Source organism: Procambarus clarkii, chromosome 43, assembly GCF_040958095.1.
Source record: "Procambarus clarkii isolate CNS0578487 chromosome 43, FALCON_Pclarkii_2.0, whole genome shotgun sequence".
NCBI classification, from domain to species: domain Eukaryota; kingdom Metazoa; phylum Arthropoda; class Malacostraca; order Decapoda; family Cambaridae; genus Procambarus; species Procambarus clarkii.
Genome location: NC_091192.1, coordinates 33,500,187 through 33,520,624, shown reverse-complemented (window position 1 = coordinate 33,520,624; position 20,438 = coordinate 33,500,187). Strand labels below are relative to the sequence as shown.

Below are 20,438 nucleotides of genomic sequence, written 5' to 3'. Positions count from 1 at the left end.
AAATGCTCGTTAATCCTGCCGCCAAACACCCCCTCCCCCCCTTGTTTATACAACCTGTCCTCAGGCCAGGCTCGTTAAAGCAGCGGCCCCCCCACCCCCAAGACGAATTAATTAATTTTAATGTATTGTGTAGGAACAAATAGCTTTGTTTTCATATATAATTTAATAATATAATTTACTAAAGTTCTATGTATAGTTAGACGTAGGTTAGATTAGGTATTGAGGTTCCGTTAGCGATTATTGGTATTTATGGTTCGTGGGTGAAGCATTTACAGCAACCCGTCCTCGACTCAAGTCCATTCCATCCAGCGGTCGACCCCACAGACGCATTCATAAATTTTAACATGCTGTTCATTCAAAACAAGAATTTTCTCAAATATAAATTAATATTATAATATTTTAGCATATTGTGCATATATAGGCATAGGTTAGGTTAGGTGTTTAGGTTCTGTTGGCGATTATTTGTATTTGTAGTACGTGGGTGAAGCATTTATAGCGTTGTGATTCGAACAAAATTCGCCAGTGAAACACTTGTTCCGGATATGTCCGAACGTCAGCAGTTGTGAGTCGTGTGTAAACCGCTTTTCATTCATAAACAGGGGGTTTGGCGGGTGGATGGAATCACTTTTGGATCTTTGTTTGGAGGACGGGCTGGGTTTCGAACACTAAAAATATCGAAGCAATATTCGAGAAAATTTCGAACATCAGTTGAGACATGTGCAGCCCTCTCCTCGTCAACATAGGCCACTTATTTATTCTACAATTTTCAGATGTTGACTATAAAAGCAGGTATGATAGGGGACTAGGTCGATAGGAGACATTGCATTATACAACCAGCAGCAAGAAAAGTGGGGTCCAAGAGCTAGAGGGTGATCCTGCAGGCACAATTAGGTGAGTACACACACACACACACACACACACACACACACACACACACACACACACACACACACACACACACACACACACACACACACACACACACACATACACCTCGGTCGGCCGAGCGGACACTGTACACGTGATCCTGTGGTCCCGGGTTCAATCCCGGGCGCCGGCGAGAAACGATGGGCAGAGTTTCTTTCACCCTATGCCCCTGTTATCTAGCAGTTAATAGGTACCTGGGAGTTAGTCAGCTGTCACGGGCTGCTTCCTGGGATGTGTGTGTGTGTGTGTGGCGTGGAGAAAAAAAGTAGTAGTAGAAACAGTTCATTGACAGTTGAGAGGCGGGCCGAAAGAGCCGAAGCTCAACCCCCGCAAGCACAACTAGGTGAATACAACTAGGCGAATACACACATATACACGGGACCAAAGAGCCGAAGCTCAACCCCAGCAAGCACAAGTGGGTGAGTACATCTAGCTGAGTACACAAAAGTGTATGGAGACGTAGTCCATGGATCTGGGTTCTATTCCAGCTAAGACTGAAACAGATGGGCAGAATTTTTTTCATCAGATGCTTGTGTTCACCTAGCAGTAAATAGCTAACTGGGAGTTAGGCAGCTACGACGGGCTGCATCCTGGGGGTGTGCGTGTGAGAGAGTAATATACTGAATGTAGCACATATGGTGGACGAAATGAGGTCGCGAGTCAGTACATTGGACAACGGACGGTTAGAAAGACGGGGTCCAAGAGCTAACGTCTCGATTCTCCAGGCATAAATAATAAATCGTAAGTAAATACCACATTACTACGTCATTACCATATGTTCCCAGGTGGCAGACTTGGGGAAGAGACGCCCTGCTCACACACCCTCTTAGACGTCCCTTCCATAACCTGTCGACCAGTCCGTTCAGCATGGGACGGAACTGTCACATTCCGTCACGTGCAGCTGTCCCGGCCCGGGCCCCGCCCTCTTGAGGTCAGGTCGGGTCCTCGGCCTCCAAGTGTGTGGTTTGGCTCAGGAGTTGAAGGTCTCCAGCGGTCAGAGAGTGGAGATCAGAGTGTGGTGACCCCACGGCCGGTAGTATGTGGTGACCCCACGGCCAGTAGTGTGGTGACCCCACGGCCAGTAGTGTGGTGACCCCACGGCCGGTAGTGTGATGACCCCACGGCCAGTAGTGTGGTGACCCCACGGCCGGTAGTGTGGTGACCCCACGGCCAGTAGTGTGGTGACCCCACGGCCAGTAGTGTGGTGACCCCACGGCCAGTAGTGTGGTGACCCCACGGCCAGTAGTGTGGTGACCCCACGGCCAGTAGTGTGGTGACCCCACGGCCAGTAGTGTGGTGACCCCACGGCCGGTAGTGTGTGGTGACCCCACGGCCAGTAGTGTGGTGACCCCACGGCCAGTAGTGTGGTGACCCCACGGCCAGTAGTGTGGTGACCCCACGGCCAGTAATGTGGTGACCCCACGGCCGGTAGTGTGGTGACCCCACGGCCAGTAGTGTGGTGACCCCACGGCCAGTAGTGTGGTGACCCCACGGCCAGTAGTGTGGTGACCCCACGGCCAGTAGTGTGGTGACCCCACGGCCGGTAGTGTGTGGTGACCCCACGGCCAGTAGTGTGGTGACCCCACGGCCGGTAGTGTGGTGACCCCACGGCCAGTAGTGTGGTGACCCCACGGCCAGTAGTGTGGTGACCCCACGGCCAGTAGTGTGGTGACCCCACGGCCGGTAGTGTGGTGACCCCACGGCCAGTAGTGTGGTGACCCCACGGCCAGTAGTGTGGTGACCCCACGGCCGGTAGTGTGGTGACCCCACGGCCAGTAGTGTGGTGACCCCACGGCCAGTAGTGTGGTGACCCCACGGCCAGTAGTGTGGTGACCCCACGGCCAGTAGTGTGGTGACCCCACGGCCGGTAGTGTGGTGACCCCACGGCCAGTAGTGTGGTGACCCCACGGCCAGTAGTGTGGTGACCCCACGGCCAGTAGTGTGGTGACCCCACGGCCAGTAGTGTGGTGACCCCACGGCCAGTAGTGTGGTGACCCCACGGCCAGTAGTGTGGTGACCCCACGGCCGGTAGTGTGGTGACCCCACGGCCAGTAGTGTGGTGACCCCACGGCCGGTAGTGTGTTGTACCTGCTTGCTTGATACCTGGTTGATGGGGTTCTGGGAGTTCTTCTACTCCCCAAGCCCGGCCCGAGGCCAGGCTCGACTTGTGAGAGTTTGGTCCACCAGGCTGTTGCTTGGAGCGGCCCGCAGGCCCACATACCCACCACAGCCCAGCTGATCCGGAACTTCTCTTAGAAAACAGTCCAGTTTCCTCTTGAAGATGTCCACGGTTGTTCCGGCAATATTTCTTATAGTCGCTGGGAGGACGTTGAACAACCGCGGCCCTCTGATGTTTATACAGTGTTCTCTGATTGTGCCTATGGCACCTCTGCTCTTCACTGGTTCAATCTTGCATTTTCTTCCATATCGTTCATTCCAGTACGTTGTTATTTTACTGTGTAGATTAGGGACCTGACCCTCCAGTATTTTCCATGTGTATATTATTTGGTATCTCTCTCGTCTCCTTTCTAGTGAGTACATTTGGAGAGCTTTGAGACGATCCCAATAATTTAGGTGTTTTATCTCGTCTATGCGTGCCGTATATGTTCTCTGTATTCCCTCTATTTCAGCAATCTCTCCTGCTCTGAAGGGGGAAGTGAGTACTGAGCAGTACTCGAGACGGGACAACACAGAGTTGAAGAGTACATGGTGACACCACGGCCGGTAGTCTGTGATGACCCCATGGCCGGTAGTGTGTGGTAACCCCACAGCCGGTAGTGTGTGGTGACCCCACGGCCGGTAGTGTGGTGACCATACGGCCGGTAGTGTGGTGACCCCACGGCCGGTAGTGTGGTGACCCCACGGCCGGTAGTGTGGTGACCCCACGGCCGGTAGTGTGGTGACTCCACGGCCGGTAGTGTGAGGAGTCAAGACAATCAGGGTGGACGAGGCAGTATTGACCACTGTGTCAGTACTGCTGCTGGTGCGGCCCCTGACCCCGTTATTACGTCCTCCCCTCTCATGGTGCTCCCTCTGTCCTCCCATGGTGCTCCCTCTGTCCTCCCATGGTGCTCCCTCTGTCCTCCCATGGTGCTCCCTCTGTCCTCCCATGGTGCTCCCTCTGTCCTCCCATGGTGCTCCCTCTGTCCCCCCATGGTGCTCCCTCTGTCCTCCCATGGTGCTGCCTCTGTCCTCCCATGGTGCTGCCTCTGTCCTCCCATGGTGCTCCCTCTGTCCTCCCATGGTGCTCCCTCTGTCCTCCCATGGTGCTCCCTCTGTCCTCCCATGGTGCTCCCTCTGTCCTCCCATGGTGCTCCCTCTGTCCCCCCATGGTGCTCCCTCTGTCCTCCCATGGTGCTCCCTCTGTCCTCCCATGGTGCTCCCTCTGTCCCCCCATGGTGCTCCCTCTGTCCTCCCATGGTGCTGCCTCTGTCCTCCCATGGTTCTCCCTCTGTCCCCCCATGGTGCTCCCTCTGTCCTCCCATGGTGCTGCCTCTGTCCTCCCATGGTGCTGCCTCTGTCCTCCCATGGTGCTCCATCTCTCCTCCCATGGTGCTGCCTCTGTCTTCCCATGGTGCTCCCTCTGTCCTCCCATGGTGTTCCCTCTACCCTCCCATGGTGCACCCTCTCCCCTCCCATGGTGCTCCCTCTGTCCTCCCATGGTGCTCCCTCTACCCTCACATGGTGCTCCCTCTACCCTCCCATGGTGTTCCCTCTACTCTCCCATGGTGCTCCCTCTACCCTCCCATGGTGCTCCCTCTACCCTCCCATGGTGCTCCCTCTACCCTCCCATGGTGCTCCCTCTACCCTCCCATGGTGCTCCCTCTACCCTCCTATGGTGCTCCCTCTACCCTCCCATGGTGCTCCCTCTACCCTCCCATGGTGCTCCCTCTACCCTCCTATGGTGCTCCCTCTACCCTCCCATGGTGCTCCCTCTACCCTCCTATGGTGCTCCCTCTACCCTCCCATGGTGCTCCCTCTACCCTCCCATGGTGCTCCCTCTACCCTCCCATGGTGCTCCCTCTACCCTCCCATGGTGCTCCCTCTACCCTCCCATGGTGCTCCCTCTACCCTCCTATGGTGCTCCCTCTACCCTCCCATGGTGCTCCCTCTACCCTCCCATGGTGCTCCCTCTACCCTCCCATGGTGTTCCCTCTACCCTCCCATGGTGCTCCCTCTACCCTCCCATGGTGCTCCCTCTACCCTCCCATGGTGCTCCCTCTACCCTCCTATGGTGCTCCCTCTACCCTCCCATGGTGCTCCCTCTACCCTCCTATGGTGCCCCCTCTACCCTCCCATGGTGCTCCCTCACTGCTACGTCTAGTCCACATAGTATGCAAGCCACAAAGTCGCCTGACTATCCTGCTGTAGTGCTAGGTGAACAGAGGCATCAGGTAAATTTTAACGTGGCCAAGCTTTTGCGCCCTCCGAGGGAATCGAACCCGGGACCATTGTGCTGAGTTGAATCCTGGTGCAGGCTGATAACGGGACCCAGTGATGGAGGAGAGAGTGGTGATGGAGGGGAGAGAGGGAGTGATGGAGAGAGTGATGTGGTCACTATAGCGACGAGGTAAACAGTGATGGGGGGGGGGGGCGTGTGACATTATCTCACCCCCACCCAGTCCTGCTCATTCACTCTCTCCCGGACTCTTAATGTCACCACGCTCTGTGAGTCTGTTCCATCACGTCACCACGCTCTCTGGGTCTGTTCCACCACGTCACCACGCTCTCTGGGTCTGTTCCACCACGTCACCACGCTCTCTGGGTCTGTTCCACCACGTCACCACGCTCTCTGGGTCTGTTCCATCACGTCACCACGCTCTCTGGGTCTGTTCCATCACGTCACCACGCTCTCTGGGTCTGTTCCACCACGTCACCACGCTCTCTGGGTCTGTTCCATCACGTCACCACGCTCTCTGGGTCTGTTCCATCACGTCACCACGCTCTCTGGGTCTGTTCCATCACGTCACCACGCTCTCTGGGTCTGTTCCATCACGTCACCACGCTCTGTGAGTCTGTTCCACCACGTCACCACGCTCTGTGAGTCTGTTCCATCACGTCACCACGCTCTCTGAGTCTGTTCCACCACGTCACCAGGCTCTGTGAGTCTGTTCCACCACGTCACCACGCTCTCTGGGTCTGTTCCACCACGTCACCACGCTCTCTGGGTCTGTTCTATCACGTCACCACGCTCTCTGGGTCTGTTCCATCACGTCACCACGCTCTCTGGGTCTGTTCCATCACGTCACCACGCTCTCTGGGTCTGTTCCATCACGTCACCACGCTCTCTGGGTCTGTTCCACCACGTCACCACGCTCTCTGGGTCTGTTCCATCACGTCACCACGCTCTCTGGGTCTGTTCCATCACGTCACCACGCTCTCTGGGTCTGTTCCATCACGTCACCACGCTCTGTGAGTCTGTTCCACCACGTCACCACGCTCTGTGAGTCTGTTCCACCACGTCACCACGCTCTGTGAGTCTGTTCCACCACGTCACCACGCTCTGTGAGTCTGTTCCACCGCGTCACCACGCTCTCTGAGTCTGTTCCATCACGTTCGACTCCCCAGGCTGGTCTTGTGATAACTTGATACACAAGGTTGTTGGTGGCAGCATGTGGTGACCATACAGTGTATTGTTGGTACATTTGTGCTTGCGGGGGTTGAGCTTTGGCTCTTTGGTCCCGCCTCTCAACCGTCAATCAACTGGTGTACAGGTTCCTGAGCCTACTGGGCTCTATCATATCTACACTTGAAACTGTGTATGGAGTCAGCCTCCACCACATCACTGCCTAATGCATTCCATCCGTTAACTACTCTGACACTGAAAAAGTTCCTTCTAACGTCCCTGTGGCTCATGTGGGTACTCAGTTTCCACCTGTGTCCCCTTGTTCGCGTACCACCAGTGTTTACGGTTTATCCTTATCTATCCATGAGAATTTTGTAGGTTGTGATCATGTCTCCCCTTACTCTTCTGTCTTCCAGTGTCGTAAGGTGCATTTCCCGCAGCCTTTCCTCGTAACTCATGCCTCTTAGTTCTGGGACTAGTCTAGTGGCATACCTTTGGACTTTTTCCAGCTTCGTCTTGTGCTTGACAAGGTACGGGCTCCATGCTGGGGCCGCATACTCCAGGATTGGTCTTACATATGTGGTGTACAAGATTCTGAATGATTCCTTACACAGGTTCCTGAACGCTGTTCTGATGTTAGCCAGCCTCGCATATGCCGCAGATGGCTGGGATTGTGGCTGGGATGGGTGGCTTGGATGGTGGCTTGGATGGGTGGCTGGGATGGTGGCTGGGATGGTGACTGGGATGGTGGCTGGGATGGTGGCTGGGATGGTGGCTGGGATGTTGGCTGGGATGGTGGCTGGGATGGTGCCTGGGATGGTGGCTGGGATGGTGACTGGGATGGTGGCTGGGATGGTGGCTGGGATGGTGGCTGGGATGGTGGCTGGGATGGTGGCTGGAATGGTGGCTGGAATGGTGGCTGGGATGGTAGCTGGGATGGTGGCTGGGATGGTGGCTGGGATGGTGGCTGGAATGGTGGCTGGGATGGGTGGCTGGGATGGTGGCTGGGATGGTGGCTGGGATGGTGACTGGGATGGTGGCTGGGATGGTGGCTGGGATGGTGGCTGGGATGGTGGCTGGGATGGTGGCTGGAATGGTGGCTGGAATGGTGGCTGGGATGGTAGCTGGGATGGTGGCTGGGATGGTGGCTGGGATGGTGGCTGGAATGGTGGCTGGGATGGGTGGCTGGGATGGTGGCTGGGATGGTGGCTGGGATGGTGACTGGGATGGTGGCTGGGATGGTGGCTGGGATGGTGGCTGGAATGGTGGCTGGGATGGTGGCTGGGATGGTGGCTGGGATGGTGGCTGGGATGGTGGCTGGGATGGTGGCTGGAATGGTGGCTGGGATGGTGGCTGGGATGGTGGCTGGGATGGGAGCTGGGATGGGTGGCGGGGATGGTGGCTGGGATGGTGGCTGGGATGGGTGGGATGGTGGCTGGGATGGTGGCTGGGGTGGCTGCGATGGTGGCTGGGATGGTGGCTGGGATGGGTGGCTGGGATGGTGGCTGGGATGGTGGCTGGGATGGTGGCTGGGATGGGTGGGATGGTGGCTGGGATGGTGGCTGGGATGGGTGGGATGGTGGCTGGGATGGTGGCTGGGATGGTGGCTGGGGTGGCTGGGATGGTGGCTGGGATAGTGGCTGGGATGGTTTCTGGGATCTCTCTCTCTCTCTCTCCCTCATCTCACCTCTTAACAGCTCTCTCTGTTCTCACTCTCACTTTCTCTTGTTGTCAGGGAGGTGAGAGCAATACTGGGAGGGAGGAGACGTGATAAACACGGACAGTGAGAGGCGCAGCCAAATTGGGAGAGTGAGAGAGTGAGAGTTAAATAATATAAGAGTATTGACGTTGATCAAGGGTCGTCAGCTCTCACCCTCCTCTCCCTCACTCTCACTACTCTCCCTCCCTCTCTCTCCCTCTCCCTCCCTCCATCTCACTTCTCTCCCTCCCTCCCTCTCACTTCTCTCCCTCCCTCCCTCTCACCCCCTCTCCCTCTCACCTAGTGTACACACTAGAGCAGCTCTGGTACATGTACACACTAGAGCAGCTCTGGTACATGTACACACTAGAGCAGCCCTGGTACATGTACACACTAGAGCAGCCCAGGTACATGTACACACTAGAGCAGCCCTGGTACGTGTACACACTAGAGCAGCCCAGGTACATGTACACACTAGAGCAGCCCTGGTACGTGTACACACTAGAGCAGCCCTGGTACGTGTACACACTAGAGCAGCCCAGGTACATGTACACACTAGAGCAGCCCTGGTACGTGTACACACTAGAGCAGCCCAGGTACGTGTACACACTAGAGCAGCCTTGGTACGTGTACACACTAGAGCAGCCCAGGTACATGTACACACTAGAGCAGCCCTGGTACATGTACACACTAGAGCAGCCCAGGTACGTGTACACACTAGAGCAGCTCTGGTACATGTACACACTAGAGCAGCCCAGGTACGTGTACACACTAGAGCAGCTCTGGTACATGTACACACTAGAGCAGCCCTGGTACATGTACACACTAGAGCAGCCCAGGTACGTGTACACACTAGAGCAGCTCTGGTACATGTACACACTAGAGCAGCCCAGGTACGTGTACACACTAGAGCAGCCTTGGTACATGTACACACTAGAGCAGCTCTGGTACGTGTACACACTAGAGCAGCCCTGGTACGTGTACACACTAGAGCAGCTCTGGTACATGTACACACTAGAGCAGCCCAGGTACGTGTACACACTAGAGCAGCCCAGGTACGTGTACACACTAGAGCAGCCCAGGTACGTGTACACACTAGAGCAGCCCAGGTACGTGTACACACTAGAGCAGCCCAGGTACGTGTACACACTAGAGCAGCCCAGGTACGTGTACACACTAGAGCAGCCCTGGTACGTGTACACACTAGAGCAGCCTTGGTACATGTACACACTAGAGCAGCCCTGGTACGTGTACACACTAGAGCAGCCTTGGTACGTGTACACACTAGAGCAGCCCAGGTACATGTACACACTAGAGCAGCTCTGGTACATGTACACACTAGAGCAGCCTTGGTACGTGTACACACTAGAGCAGCCCTGGTACATGTACACACTAGAGCAGCTCTGGTACATGTACACACTAGAGCAGCCTTGGTACATGTACACACTAGAGCAGCCTTGGTACATGTACACACTAGAGCAGCCCAGGTACGTGTACACACTAGAGCAGCCCAGGTACGTGTACACACTAGAGCAGCCCTGGTACGTGTACACACTAGAGCAGCCCTGGTACGTGTACACACTAGAGCAGCTCTGGTACATGTACACACTAGAGCAGCCCAGGTACATGTACACAATAGAGCAGCCCAGGTACATGTACACACTAGAGCAGCCCTGGTACGTGTACACACTAGAGCAGCCCAGGTACGTGTACACACTAGAGCAGCCCTGGTACGTGTACACACTAGAGCAGCCCAGGTACATGTACACACTAGAGCAGCCCTGGTACATGTACACACTAGAGCAGCCCAGGTACGTGTACACACTAGAGCAGCCCTGGTACGTGTACACACTAGAGCAGCCCTGGTACGTGTACACACTAGAGCAGCCCTGGTACGTGTACACACTAGAGCAGCTCTGGTACGTGTACACACTAGAGCAGCCCTGGTACATGTACACACTAGAGCAGCCCAGGTACATGTACACACTAGAGCAGCTCTGGTACATGTACACACTAGAGCAGCCCTGGTACGTGTACACACTAGAGCAGCCCTGGTACGTGTACACACTAGAGCAGCCCTGGTACATGTACACACTAGAGCAGCCTTGGTACGTGTACACACTAGAGCAGCCTTGGTACATGTACACACTAGAGCAGCCCTGGTACATGTACACACTAGAGCAGCCCTGGTACGTGTACACACTAGAGCAGCTCTGGTACATGTACACACTAGAGCAGCCCTGGTACGTGTACACACTAGAGCAGCCCTGGTACATGTACACACTAGAGCAGCCCAGGTACATGTACACACTAGAGCAGCCCTGGTACATGTACACAATAGAGCAGCCCTGGTACGTGTACACACTAGAGCAGCCCAGGTACATGTACACACTAGAGCAGCTCTGGTACGTGTACACAATAGAGCAGCCCAGGTACATGTACACACTAGAGCAGCCCTGGTACGTGTACACACTAGAGCAGCTCTGGTACGTGTACACACTAGTGCAGCCCAGGTACGTGTACACACTAGAGCAGCCCAGGTACATGTACACACTAGAGCAGCCCTGGTACGTGTACACACTAGAGCAGCTCTGGTACGTGTACACACTAGAGCAGCTCTGGTACGTGTACACACTAGAGCAGCCCAGGTACATGTACACACTAGAGCAGCCCTGGTACGTGTACACACTAGAGCAGCCTTGGTACGTGTACACACTAGAGCAGCCCTGGTACATGTACACACTAGAGCAGCTCTGGTACGTGTACACACTAGAGCAGCTCTGGTACGTGTACACAATAGAGCAGCCCAGGTACGTGTACACACTAGAGCAGCCCAGGTACGTGTACACACTAGAGCAGCCCTGGTACATGTACACACTAGAGCAGCCCAGGTACGTGTACACACTAGAGCAGCCTTGGTACGTGTACACACTAGAGCAGCCCTGGTACGTGTACACACTAGAGCAGCCTTGGTACGTGTACACACTAGAGCAGCCCTGGTACATGTACACACTAGAGCAGCCCAGGTACATGTACACACTAGAGCAGCCCAGGTACATGTACACAATAGAGCAGCCCAGGTACATGTACACACTAGAGCAGCCCAGGTACATGTACACACTAGAGCAGCCCTGGTACATGTACACACTAGAGCAGCCCTGGTACATGTACACACTAGAGCAGCTCTGGTACATGTACACACTAGAGCAGCCCTGGTACATGTACACACTAGAGCAGCTCTGGTACATGTACACACTAGAGCAGCCCTGGTACGTGTACACACTAGAGCAGCCCTGGTACATGTACACACTAGAGCAGCTCTGGTACATGTACACACTAGAGCAGCCCTGGTACATGTACACACTAGAGCAGCCCTGGTACATGTACACACTAGAGCAGCCCTGGTACATGTACACACTAGAGCAGCCTTGGTACATGTACACACTAGAGCAGCCTTGGTACATGTACACACTAGAGCAGCCCTGGTACGTGTACACACTAGAGCAGCCCTGGTACATGTACACACTAGAGCAGCCCTGGGACGTGTACACACTAGAGCAGCCCTGGGACGTGTACACACTAGAGCAGCCCTGGTACATGTACACACTAGAGCAGCCCTGGGACGTGTACACACTAGAGCAGCCCTGGTACATGTACACACTAGAGCAGCTCTGGTACATGTACACACTAGAGCAGCCTTGGTACATGTACACACTAGAGCAGCCTTGGTACGTGTACACACTAGAGCAGCCCTGGTACATGTACACACTAGAGCAGCCCTGGGACGTGTACACACTAGAGCAGCCCTGGTACATGTACACACTAGAGCAGCTCTGGTACATGTACACACTAGAGCAGCCTTGGTACATGTACACACTAGAGCAGCCTTGGTACATGTACACACTAGAGCAGCCCAGGTACGTGTACACACTAGAGCAGCCTTGGTACGTGTACACACTAGAGCAGCCCTGGTACATGTACACACTAGAGCAGCCCAGGTACGTGTACACACTAGAGCAGCCCTGGTACGTGTACACACTAGAGCAGCTCTGGTACATGTACACACTAGAGCAGCTCTGGTACATGTACACACTAGAGCAGCCCTGGTACGTGTACACACTAGAGCAGCTCTGGTACGTGTACACACTAGAGCAGCCCTGGTACATGTACACACTAGAGCAGCTCTGGTACGTGTACACACTAGAGCAGCCCTGGTACATGTACACACTAGAGCAGCCCTGGTACATGTACACACTAGAGCAGCTCTGGTACATGTACACACTAGAGCAGCCCTGGTACATGTACACACTAGAGCAGCCCAGGTACGTGTACACACTAGAGCAGCCCTGGTACGTGTCCACACTAGAGCAGCCCAGGTACGTGTACACACTAGAGCAGCCCTGGTACGTGTCCACACTAGAGCAGCCCAGGTACGTGTACACACTAGAGCAGCCCTGGTACATGTACACACTAGAGCAGCCCTGGTACGTGTACACACTAGAGCAGCCCTGGTACGTGTACACACTAGAGCAGCTCTGGTACATGTACACACTAGAGCAGCCCAGGTACATGTACACACTAGAGCAGCCCTGGTACATGTACACACTAGAGCAGCCCTGGTACATGTACACACTAGAGCAGCCCAGGTACATGTACACACTAGAGCAGCCCTGGTACATGTACACACTAGAGCAGCCCTGGTACGTGTACACACTAGAGCAGCCCAGGTACATGTACACACTAGAGCAGCCCTGGTACGTGTACACACTAGAGCAGCCCAGGTACGTGTACACACTAGAGCAGCCCTGGTACATGTACACACTAGAGCAGCCCTGGTACGTGTACACACTAGAGCAGCCCAGGTACGTGTACACACTAGAGCAGCCCTGGTACGTGTACACACTAGAGCAGCCCAGGTACGTGTACACACTAGAGCAGCCCTGGTACGTGTACACACTAGAGCAGCCCAGGTACATGTACACACTAGAGCAGCCCAGGTACGTGTACACACTAGAGCAGCCCAGGTACATGTACACACTAGAGCAGCCCAGGTACGTGTACACACTAGAGCAGCTCTGGTACGTGTACACACTAGAGCAGCCCAGGTACGTGTACACACTAGAGCAGCCCAGGTACATGTACACACTAGAGCAGCCCTGGTACATGTACACACTAGAGCAGCCCTGGTACATGTACACACTAGAGCAGCCCAGGTACGTGTACACACTAGAGCAGCCCAGGTACGTGTACACACTAGAGCAGCCCTGGTACGTGTACACACTAGAGCAGCCCAGGTACATGTACACACTAGAGCAGCCCTGGTACATGTACACACTAGAGCAGCCCTGGTACATGTACACACTAGAGCAGCCCTGGGACGTGTACACACTAGAGCAGCTCTGGTACGTGTACACACTAGAGCAGCCCTGGTACGTGTACACACTAGAGCAGCCCTGGTACATGTACACACTAGAGCAGCCCTGGTACATGTACACACTAGAGCAGCCCTGGTACATGTACACACTAGAGCAGCCCTGGTACGTGTACACACTAGAGCAGCCCTGGTACATGTACACACTAGAGCAGCCCTGGTACATGTACACACTAGAGCAGCCTTGGTACATGTACACACTAGAGCAGCTCTGGTACATGTACACACTAGAGCAGCCTTGGTACGTGTACACACTAGAGCAGCCCTGGTACATGTACACACTAGAGCAGCCCTGGTACATGTACACACTAGAGCAGCCCTGGTACATGTACACACTAGAGCAGCCCTGGTACATGTACACACTAGAGCAGCCCAGGTACATGTACACACTAGAGCAGCCCTGGTACATGTACACACTAGAGCAGCCCTGGGACGTGTACACACTAGAGCAGCCCAGGTACGTGTACACACTAGAGCAGCCCTGGTACATGTACACACTAGAGCAGCCCTGGTACATGTACACACTAGAGCAGCCCTGGTACATGTACACACTAGAGCAGCCCAGGTACATGTACACACTAGAGCAGCCCTGGTACATGTACACACTAGAGCAGCTCTGGTACGTGTACACACTAGAGCAGCCCTGGTACGTGTACACACTAGAGCAGCCCAGGTACATGTACACACTAGAGCAGCCCTGGTACGTGTACACACTAGAGCAGCCCTGGTACATGTACACACTAGAGCAGCCCTGGTACGTGTACACACTAGAGCAGCCCAGGTACGTGTACACACTAGAGCAGCCCTGGTACGTGTACACACTAGAGCAGCCCTGGTACATGTACACACTAGAGCAGCCCTGGTACATGTACACACTAGAGCAGCCCTGGTACATGTACACACTAGAGCAGCCCTGGGACGTGTACACAATAGAGCAGCCCTGGGACGTGTACACACGTGCACTAGGGCTGCACGTGCTCCGTTGCCCCAACAGTACAATAAACTAACAAGAACAACAAAGAGAAGTACAAAAAACTCTACGGAAATTGCCACCCCGATTACACTTCCCCTTTGAAGGTCTCAAATTGTCAGAACTTGAGTCAAGAAATGAGCGGATGGTTAGAGTTGAACTCCTCAGAGGCTGGATGGTGACGGGGTGGCGACGGGTGAGGGGTGAGGAGAGCCCAACCACTCTCACACCTAGGGAGTCTGCTGGGCTCCTAAACCTGTATTGACCTGATAAGTGTGATGTCATAAAGTAGTAACACACTTAAGAATTATGCAATAAAAAATACAAATTCGTCCTTCACTTACGGTAAAGTCTACTTGGAAGGATTCACTTTACATGAGATTAACTCATTTAACTCATCAGATTAACTTCAATTTTAATTCCCCCGTAGCAACGGTGGCCAGATACACCGTAGCAACGGTGGCCAGATACACCGTAGCAACGGTGGTTAGAGGCACCATAGCAACGGTGGCCAGATGCACCGTAGCAACGGTGGTTAGAAGCACCATAGCAACGGTGGCCGGATGCACCGTAGCAACGGTGGTTAGATACACCGTAGCAACGGTGGTTAGATGCACCGTAGCAACGGTGGCCAGATGCACCGTAGCAACGGTGGTTAGAGGCACCATAGCAACGGTGGCCAGATGCACCGTAGCAACGGTGGTTAGATACACCGTAGCAACGGTGGTTAGAGGCAACAAAGCAACGGTGGCCAGATACACCGTAGCAACGGTGGTTAGATACACCGTAGCAACGGTGGTTAGATGCACCGTAGCAACGGTGGTTAGAGGCACCATAGCAACGGTGGCCAGATGCACCGTTGCAACGGTGGTTAGAGGCACCATAGCAACGGTGGCCAGATGCACCGTAGCAACGGTGGTTAGATGCACCGTAGCAACGGTGGTTAGAGGCACCAAAGCAACGGTGGCCAGATACACCGTAGCAACGGTGGTTAGATACACCGTAGCAACGGTGGTTAGATGCACCGTAGCAACGGTGGCCAGATGCACCGTAGCAACGGTGGTTAGAGGCACCATAGCAACGGTGGCCAGATGCACCGTAGCAACGGTGGTTAGATGCACCGTAGCAACGGTGGTTAGAGGCACCAAAGCAACGGTGGCCAGATGCACCGTAGCAACGGTGGCCAGATGCACCGTAGCAACGGTGGCCAGATGCACCGTAGCAACGGTGGCCAGATGCACCGTAGCAACGGTGGCCAGATGCACCGTAGCAACGGTGGTTAGATACACCGTAGCAACGGTGGTTAGATGCACCGTAGCAACGGTGGCCAGATGCACCGTAGCAACGGTGGTTAGAGGCACCATAGCAACGGTGGCCAGATGCACCGTAGCAACGGTGGTTAGATGCACCGTAGCAACGGTGGTTAGAGGCACCAAAGCAACGGTGGCCAGATGCACCGTAGCAACGGTGGCCAGATGCACCGTAGCAACGGTGGCCAGATGCACCGTAGCAACGGTGGCCAGATGCACCGTAGCAACGGTGGCCAGATGCACCGTAGCAACGGTGGTTAGAGGCACCATAGCAACGGTGGCCAGATGCACCATAGCAACGGTGGCCAGATGCACCGTAGCAACGGTGACCAGATGCACCGTAGCAACGGTGACCAGATGCACCGTAGCAACGGTGGCCAGATGCACCATAGCAACGGTGGCCAGATGCACCGTAGCAACGGTGACCAGATGCACCGTAGCAACGGTGACCAGATGCACCGTAGCAACGGGGGCCAGATGCACCGTAGCAACGGGGGCCAGATGCACCGTAGCAACGGGGGCCAGATGCACCGTAGCAACGGTGGCCAGATGCACCGTAGCAACGGTGACCAGATGCACCGTAGCAACGGTGACCAGATGCACCGTAGCAACGGTGACCAGATGCACTGTAGCAACGGTGACCAGATGCACCGTAGCAACGGGGGCCAGATGCACCGTAGCAACGGGGGCCAGATGCACCGTAGCAACGGTGGCCAGATGCACCGTAGCAACGGTGGCCAGATGCACCGTAGCAACGGTGACCAGATGCACCGTAGCAACGGTGACCAGATGCACCGTAGCAACGGTGACCAGATGCACCGTAGCAACGGTGACCAGATGCACCGTAGCAACGGTGGCCAGATGCACCGTAGCAACGGTGACCAGATGCACCGTAGCAACGGTGACCAGATGCTGTGGTCCAGAGAGTGGGGTCCAGAGACTGGGGTCCAGAGGCTGGGGTCCAGAAGCTGGGGTCCAGAAGCTGGGGTCCAAAGGCTAGGGTCCAGAGACTGGAGTCCAGAGGCTGGGGTCCAGAGGCTAGGGTCCAGAGACTGGGGTCCAGAGGCTGGGGTCCAGAGGCTGGGGTTCAGAAGCTGGGGTCCAGAGGCTAGGGTCCAGAGGCTGGGGTCCAGAGGCTAGGGTCCAGAGACTGGGGTCCAGAGGCTGGGATCCAGAGACTGGGGTCCAGAGGCTGGGGTCCAGAGGCTGGGATCCAGAGACTGGGGTCCAGAGACTGGGGATCCAGAGGCTGGGGTCCAGAGACTGGGGTCCAGAGGCTGGGGTCCAGAGACTGGGGTCCAGAGGCTGGGGTCCAGAGGCTGGGGTCCTGGGGTATAAATGCCGGTGTATAAACGTTGTGTGTGTGTGTGAATGCTGGGGTAGGGCGTGTGGGGTCCACTCAGGGCAGGACTGATGGGGGAGGTGACACCCCTGATTGGCTGTTGATAGCTGTCCCTGGGGGGCTGGGGGGGCGGTGCCTGGGGCTAGGGGGGCTGGGGGCTGGGATGGGGTAGTGCCTCCCCTGCCCCCCCTCTCCTCCACACATCTTTAATATCCTGCCTGGCACACTTTTCCCTGTGGCACTGGCACTCTTCCTTGTCTGGGTGTCCCCTGTTGCAGGTGGTCCCCGGGCCCCCAGGGGTAGTCTCCTACCCTGGCCCCAGGGGTAGTCTCCGTCCCTGGCCCCAGGGGTAGTCCCCGTCCCTGGCCCCAGGGGTAGTCTCCGTCCCTGGCCCCAGGAGTAGTCCCCGTCCCTGGCCCCAGGGGTAGTCTATGTCCCTGGCCCCAGGGGTAGTCTATGTCCCTGGCCCCAGGGGTAGTCCCCGTCCCTGGCCCCAGGGGTAGTCTATGTCCCTGGCCCCAGGGGTAGTTTCCGTCCCTGGCCCCAGGGCTCAATCCCTTGCCCCTACTGTATTGACCCTTGCCTCTACTGTATTGACCCTTGCCCCTACTGTATTGACCCTTGCCTCTACTGTATTGACCCTTGCCCCTACTGTATTGCCCCTTGCCCCTACTGTGTTGACCCTTGCCCCTACTGTGTTGACCCTTGCCCCTACTGTGTTGACCCTGGCCCCTACTGTGTTGACCCTTGCCCCTACTGTGTTGACCCTTGCCCCTACTGTGTTGACCCTTGTCCTTACTGTGTTGACCCTTGCCCCTACTGTGTTGACCCTTGCCCCTACTGTATTGACCCTTGCCTCTACTGTATTGACCCTTGCCCCTACTGTATTGCCCCTTGCCCCTACTGTGTTGACCCTTGTCCTTACTGTGTTGACCCTTGCCCCTACTGTGTTGACCCTTGCCCCTACTGTATTGACCCTTGCCTCTACTGTATTGACCCTTGCCCCTACTGTATTGCCCCTTGCCCCTACTGTGTTGACCCTTGCCCCTACTGTGTTGACCCTTGCCCCTACTGTATTGACCCTTGTCCCTACTGTGTTGACCCTTGCCCCTACTGTGTTGGCCCTTGCCCCTACTGTATTGATTTGCCCCTACTGTATTGACCCTTGCCCCTACTGTATTGACCCTTGCCCCTACTGTGTTGACCCTTGCCCCTACTATATTGACCCTTGCCCCTACTATATTGACCCTTGCCCCTACTATATTGACCCTTGCCCCTACTATATTGACACTTGCCCCTACTATATTGACCCTTGCCCCTACTATATTGACACTTGCCCCCACCTGTATTGACTCTGGACCCTTCTGTGTTGATACTTAACCCTTCAGTATTGACACGTCCCTTCTGTATAGGTAATGGATCCTCTCTATTGACACTAAACCATTCTCAAGAGAGAGGGAGGGGGAGGGGAGGGGGGAGGGGGAGGTGAGGGGGGAGGGGGAGGTGGAGGGGGAGGGGAGGGGTGGAGGGGAGGGGAGGGGGGAGGTGGAGGGGAGGGGTGGAGGTGGGGAGGGGGAGGGGAGGGGGGAGGGGGAGGTGGAGGGGGGAGGGGTAGGGGAGAGAGGGAGGGGGAGGGGAGGGGGGAGGGGAAGGTGGAGGGGGAAGGGGTTACAACTCACAATGTTACGGCCCTCTCGGGACGCAACGGGGTCCTTACTCTGATGTTGTTAGAGGAAGATATAATGTATCCGTTCCCGAGCCAGTAGTGGCTATCAAGGGATGAGATCCGTGACGTAAGTAACTTAAAGGGAGTAGGGAAAGAAAGTTAAGAACTTAATATTATACTTATTACCATCACCAATTAAATATATAAAATCAAAGAGTGCACAGGGGGAGGGTATTAACACTATACAAGGGGATTAATCCATAATCGTTGTCTTCTGCTGAAGACGCTGGTGCCACAACTCTCGGTGCCGAGTCCTTGGTGCTTCTTCGTGGCCACACAACGAAATATCCAAAGAAGTTGAGCCTACCCTGGCCACAGGTCAGCCAAAACACAGGTCCACTGGGGGCACCGTCGTGGAGGCCGTCAACCACACGTCCAGCTGGTCTGCTGGCAGGTACTGAGCCACCAAGGCTGGTGCGGCCACTCCACGAACGATATATGGGGTACGCCCTAGACAGGAGTCTCGTGTGATATCACAAATCACCCTCCTGTCCTCAATACCCCAGTGGATGATCGTCTCCAACAGTCGGTCCCGGGTAAATCCTCTTACTGCCACTCCACTGGCAGGCTAACACACCACAGTGTTCTTCCGGGAGGACGACTTCACAACAGCTGCAGCAACGTTCAAGGTATGGAGACTGGCTGCCTCGGGTAGACTGACTCCACTTCCATCACAGTGGTCCCAGGTCGGCTCTGTAAGCAGACACGTCATCAATAACCGGGACACTAATACACCTCACTTACGGGCTCGGGCACAAACACTTGACGTATCCAGCCCATAGATGGCGCTGTCGTCGGAGCACCACCTCACCAGAGGTCAGGAGCGGCGGTGTTGAGCGCGGAACCAGACTGGAAACTTGTCCTCGAGGCCAGTACACGCTGTCCTCACCAGGTGTCGTCGTCCGTTTGGCGGGGGTTTCGGGAGCTGACCCACAGATGGCGTGGTTGTCACTGCTCCAGGCTCGGACGCTGGATCCGGGTTCGTAACACACAACAACAACCATTGTTTGTCCTTCCACGGAAAGTGTTTACTGTAACAGTGTTCAGAATTGTATTATTTGAATACTGATCTCTTCAAAATTTCTGCTGCTTTTGTGTGTGTGTGTGTGTGTGTGTGTTTGTGTGTTTGTGTGTGTGTGTGTGTGTGTGTGTGTGTGTTTGTGTGTGTGTGTTTGTGTGTTTGTGTGTGTGTGTGTGTGTGTGTGTGTGTGTGTGTGTGTGTGTGTGTGTGTGTGTGTGTGTGTGTGTGTACTCACCTAGTTGTACTCACCTAGTTGTGTTTGCGGGGGTTGAGCTCTGGCTCTTTGGTCCCGCCTCTCAACCGTCAATCAACAGGTGTACAGATTCATGAGCCTATCGGGCTCTGTCATATCTACACTTGAAACTGTGTATGGAGTCAGCCTCCACCACATCACCCCCTAATGCATTCCATTTGTCAACCACTCTGACACTAAAAAAGTTCTTTCT

The 20,438-nt window shown here is 55.2% G+C and overlaps 3 protein-coding genes across 3 annotated transcripts in view; 2 read left to right on the top strand and 1 right to left on the bottom strand.

Annotated features, from left to right (window-relative positions):
* Nucleotides 1–20,438, top strand: part of LOC138349978 (potassium voltage-gated channel protein Shab-like) — a 588,390-nt gene that overhangs the window by 473,530 nt on the left and 94,422 nt on the right. The gene's annotated exons all lie outside the window — the stretch shown is intronic.
* LOC123755678 (uncharacterized) lies at nucleotides 14,992–16,173 on the bottom strand. Its single transcript, XM_045738405.1, has one exon. The coding sequence runs from the start codon at nucleotides 16,171–16,173 to the stop codon at nucleotides 14,992–14,994; it is 1,182 nt and encodes a 393-aa protein (XP_045594361.1).
* On the top strand, nucleotides 16,189–17,043 carry LOC138349937 (S-antigen protein-like). Its single transcript, XM_069299936.1, has one exon. The coding sequence runs from the start codon at nucleotides 16,189–16,191 to the stop codon at nucleotides 17,041–17,043; it is 855 nt and encodes a 284-aa protein (XP_069156037.1).

Excerpts from the sequence above, each read along its gene's own strand:
- LOC123755678 (XM_045738405.1), bottom strand. The coding sequence starts at position 16,173 with ATGGTGCCTCTAACCACCGTTGCTACGGTGCATCTGGCCACCGTTGCT.
- LOC138349937 (XM_069299936.1), top strand. The coding sequence starts at position 16,189 with ATGCACCATAGCAACGGTGGCCAGATGCACCGTAGCAACGGTGACCAG.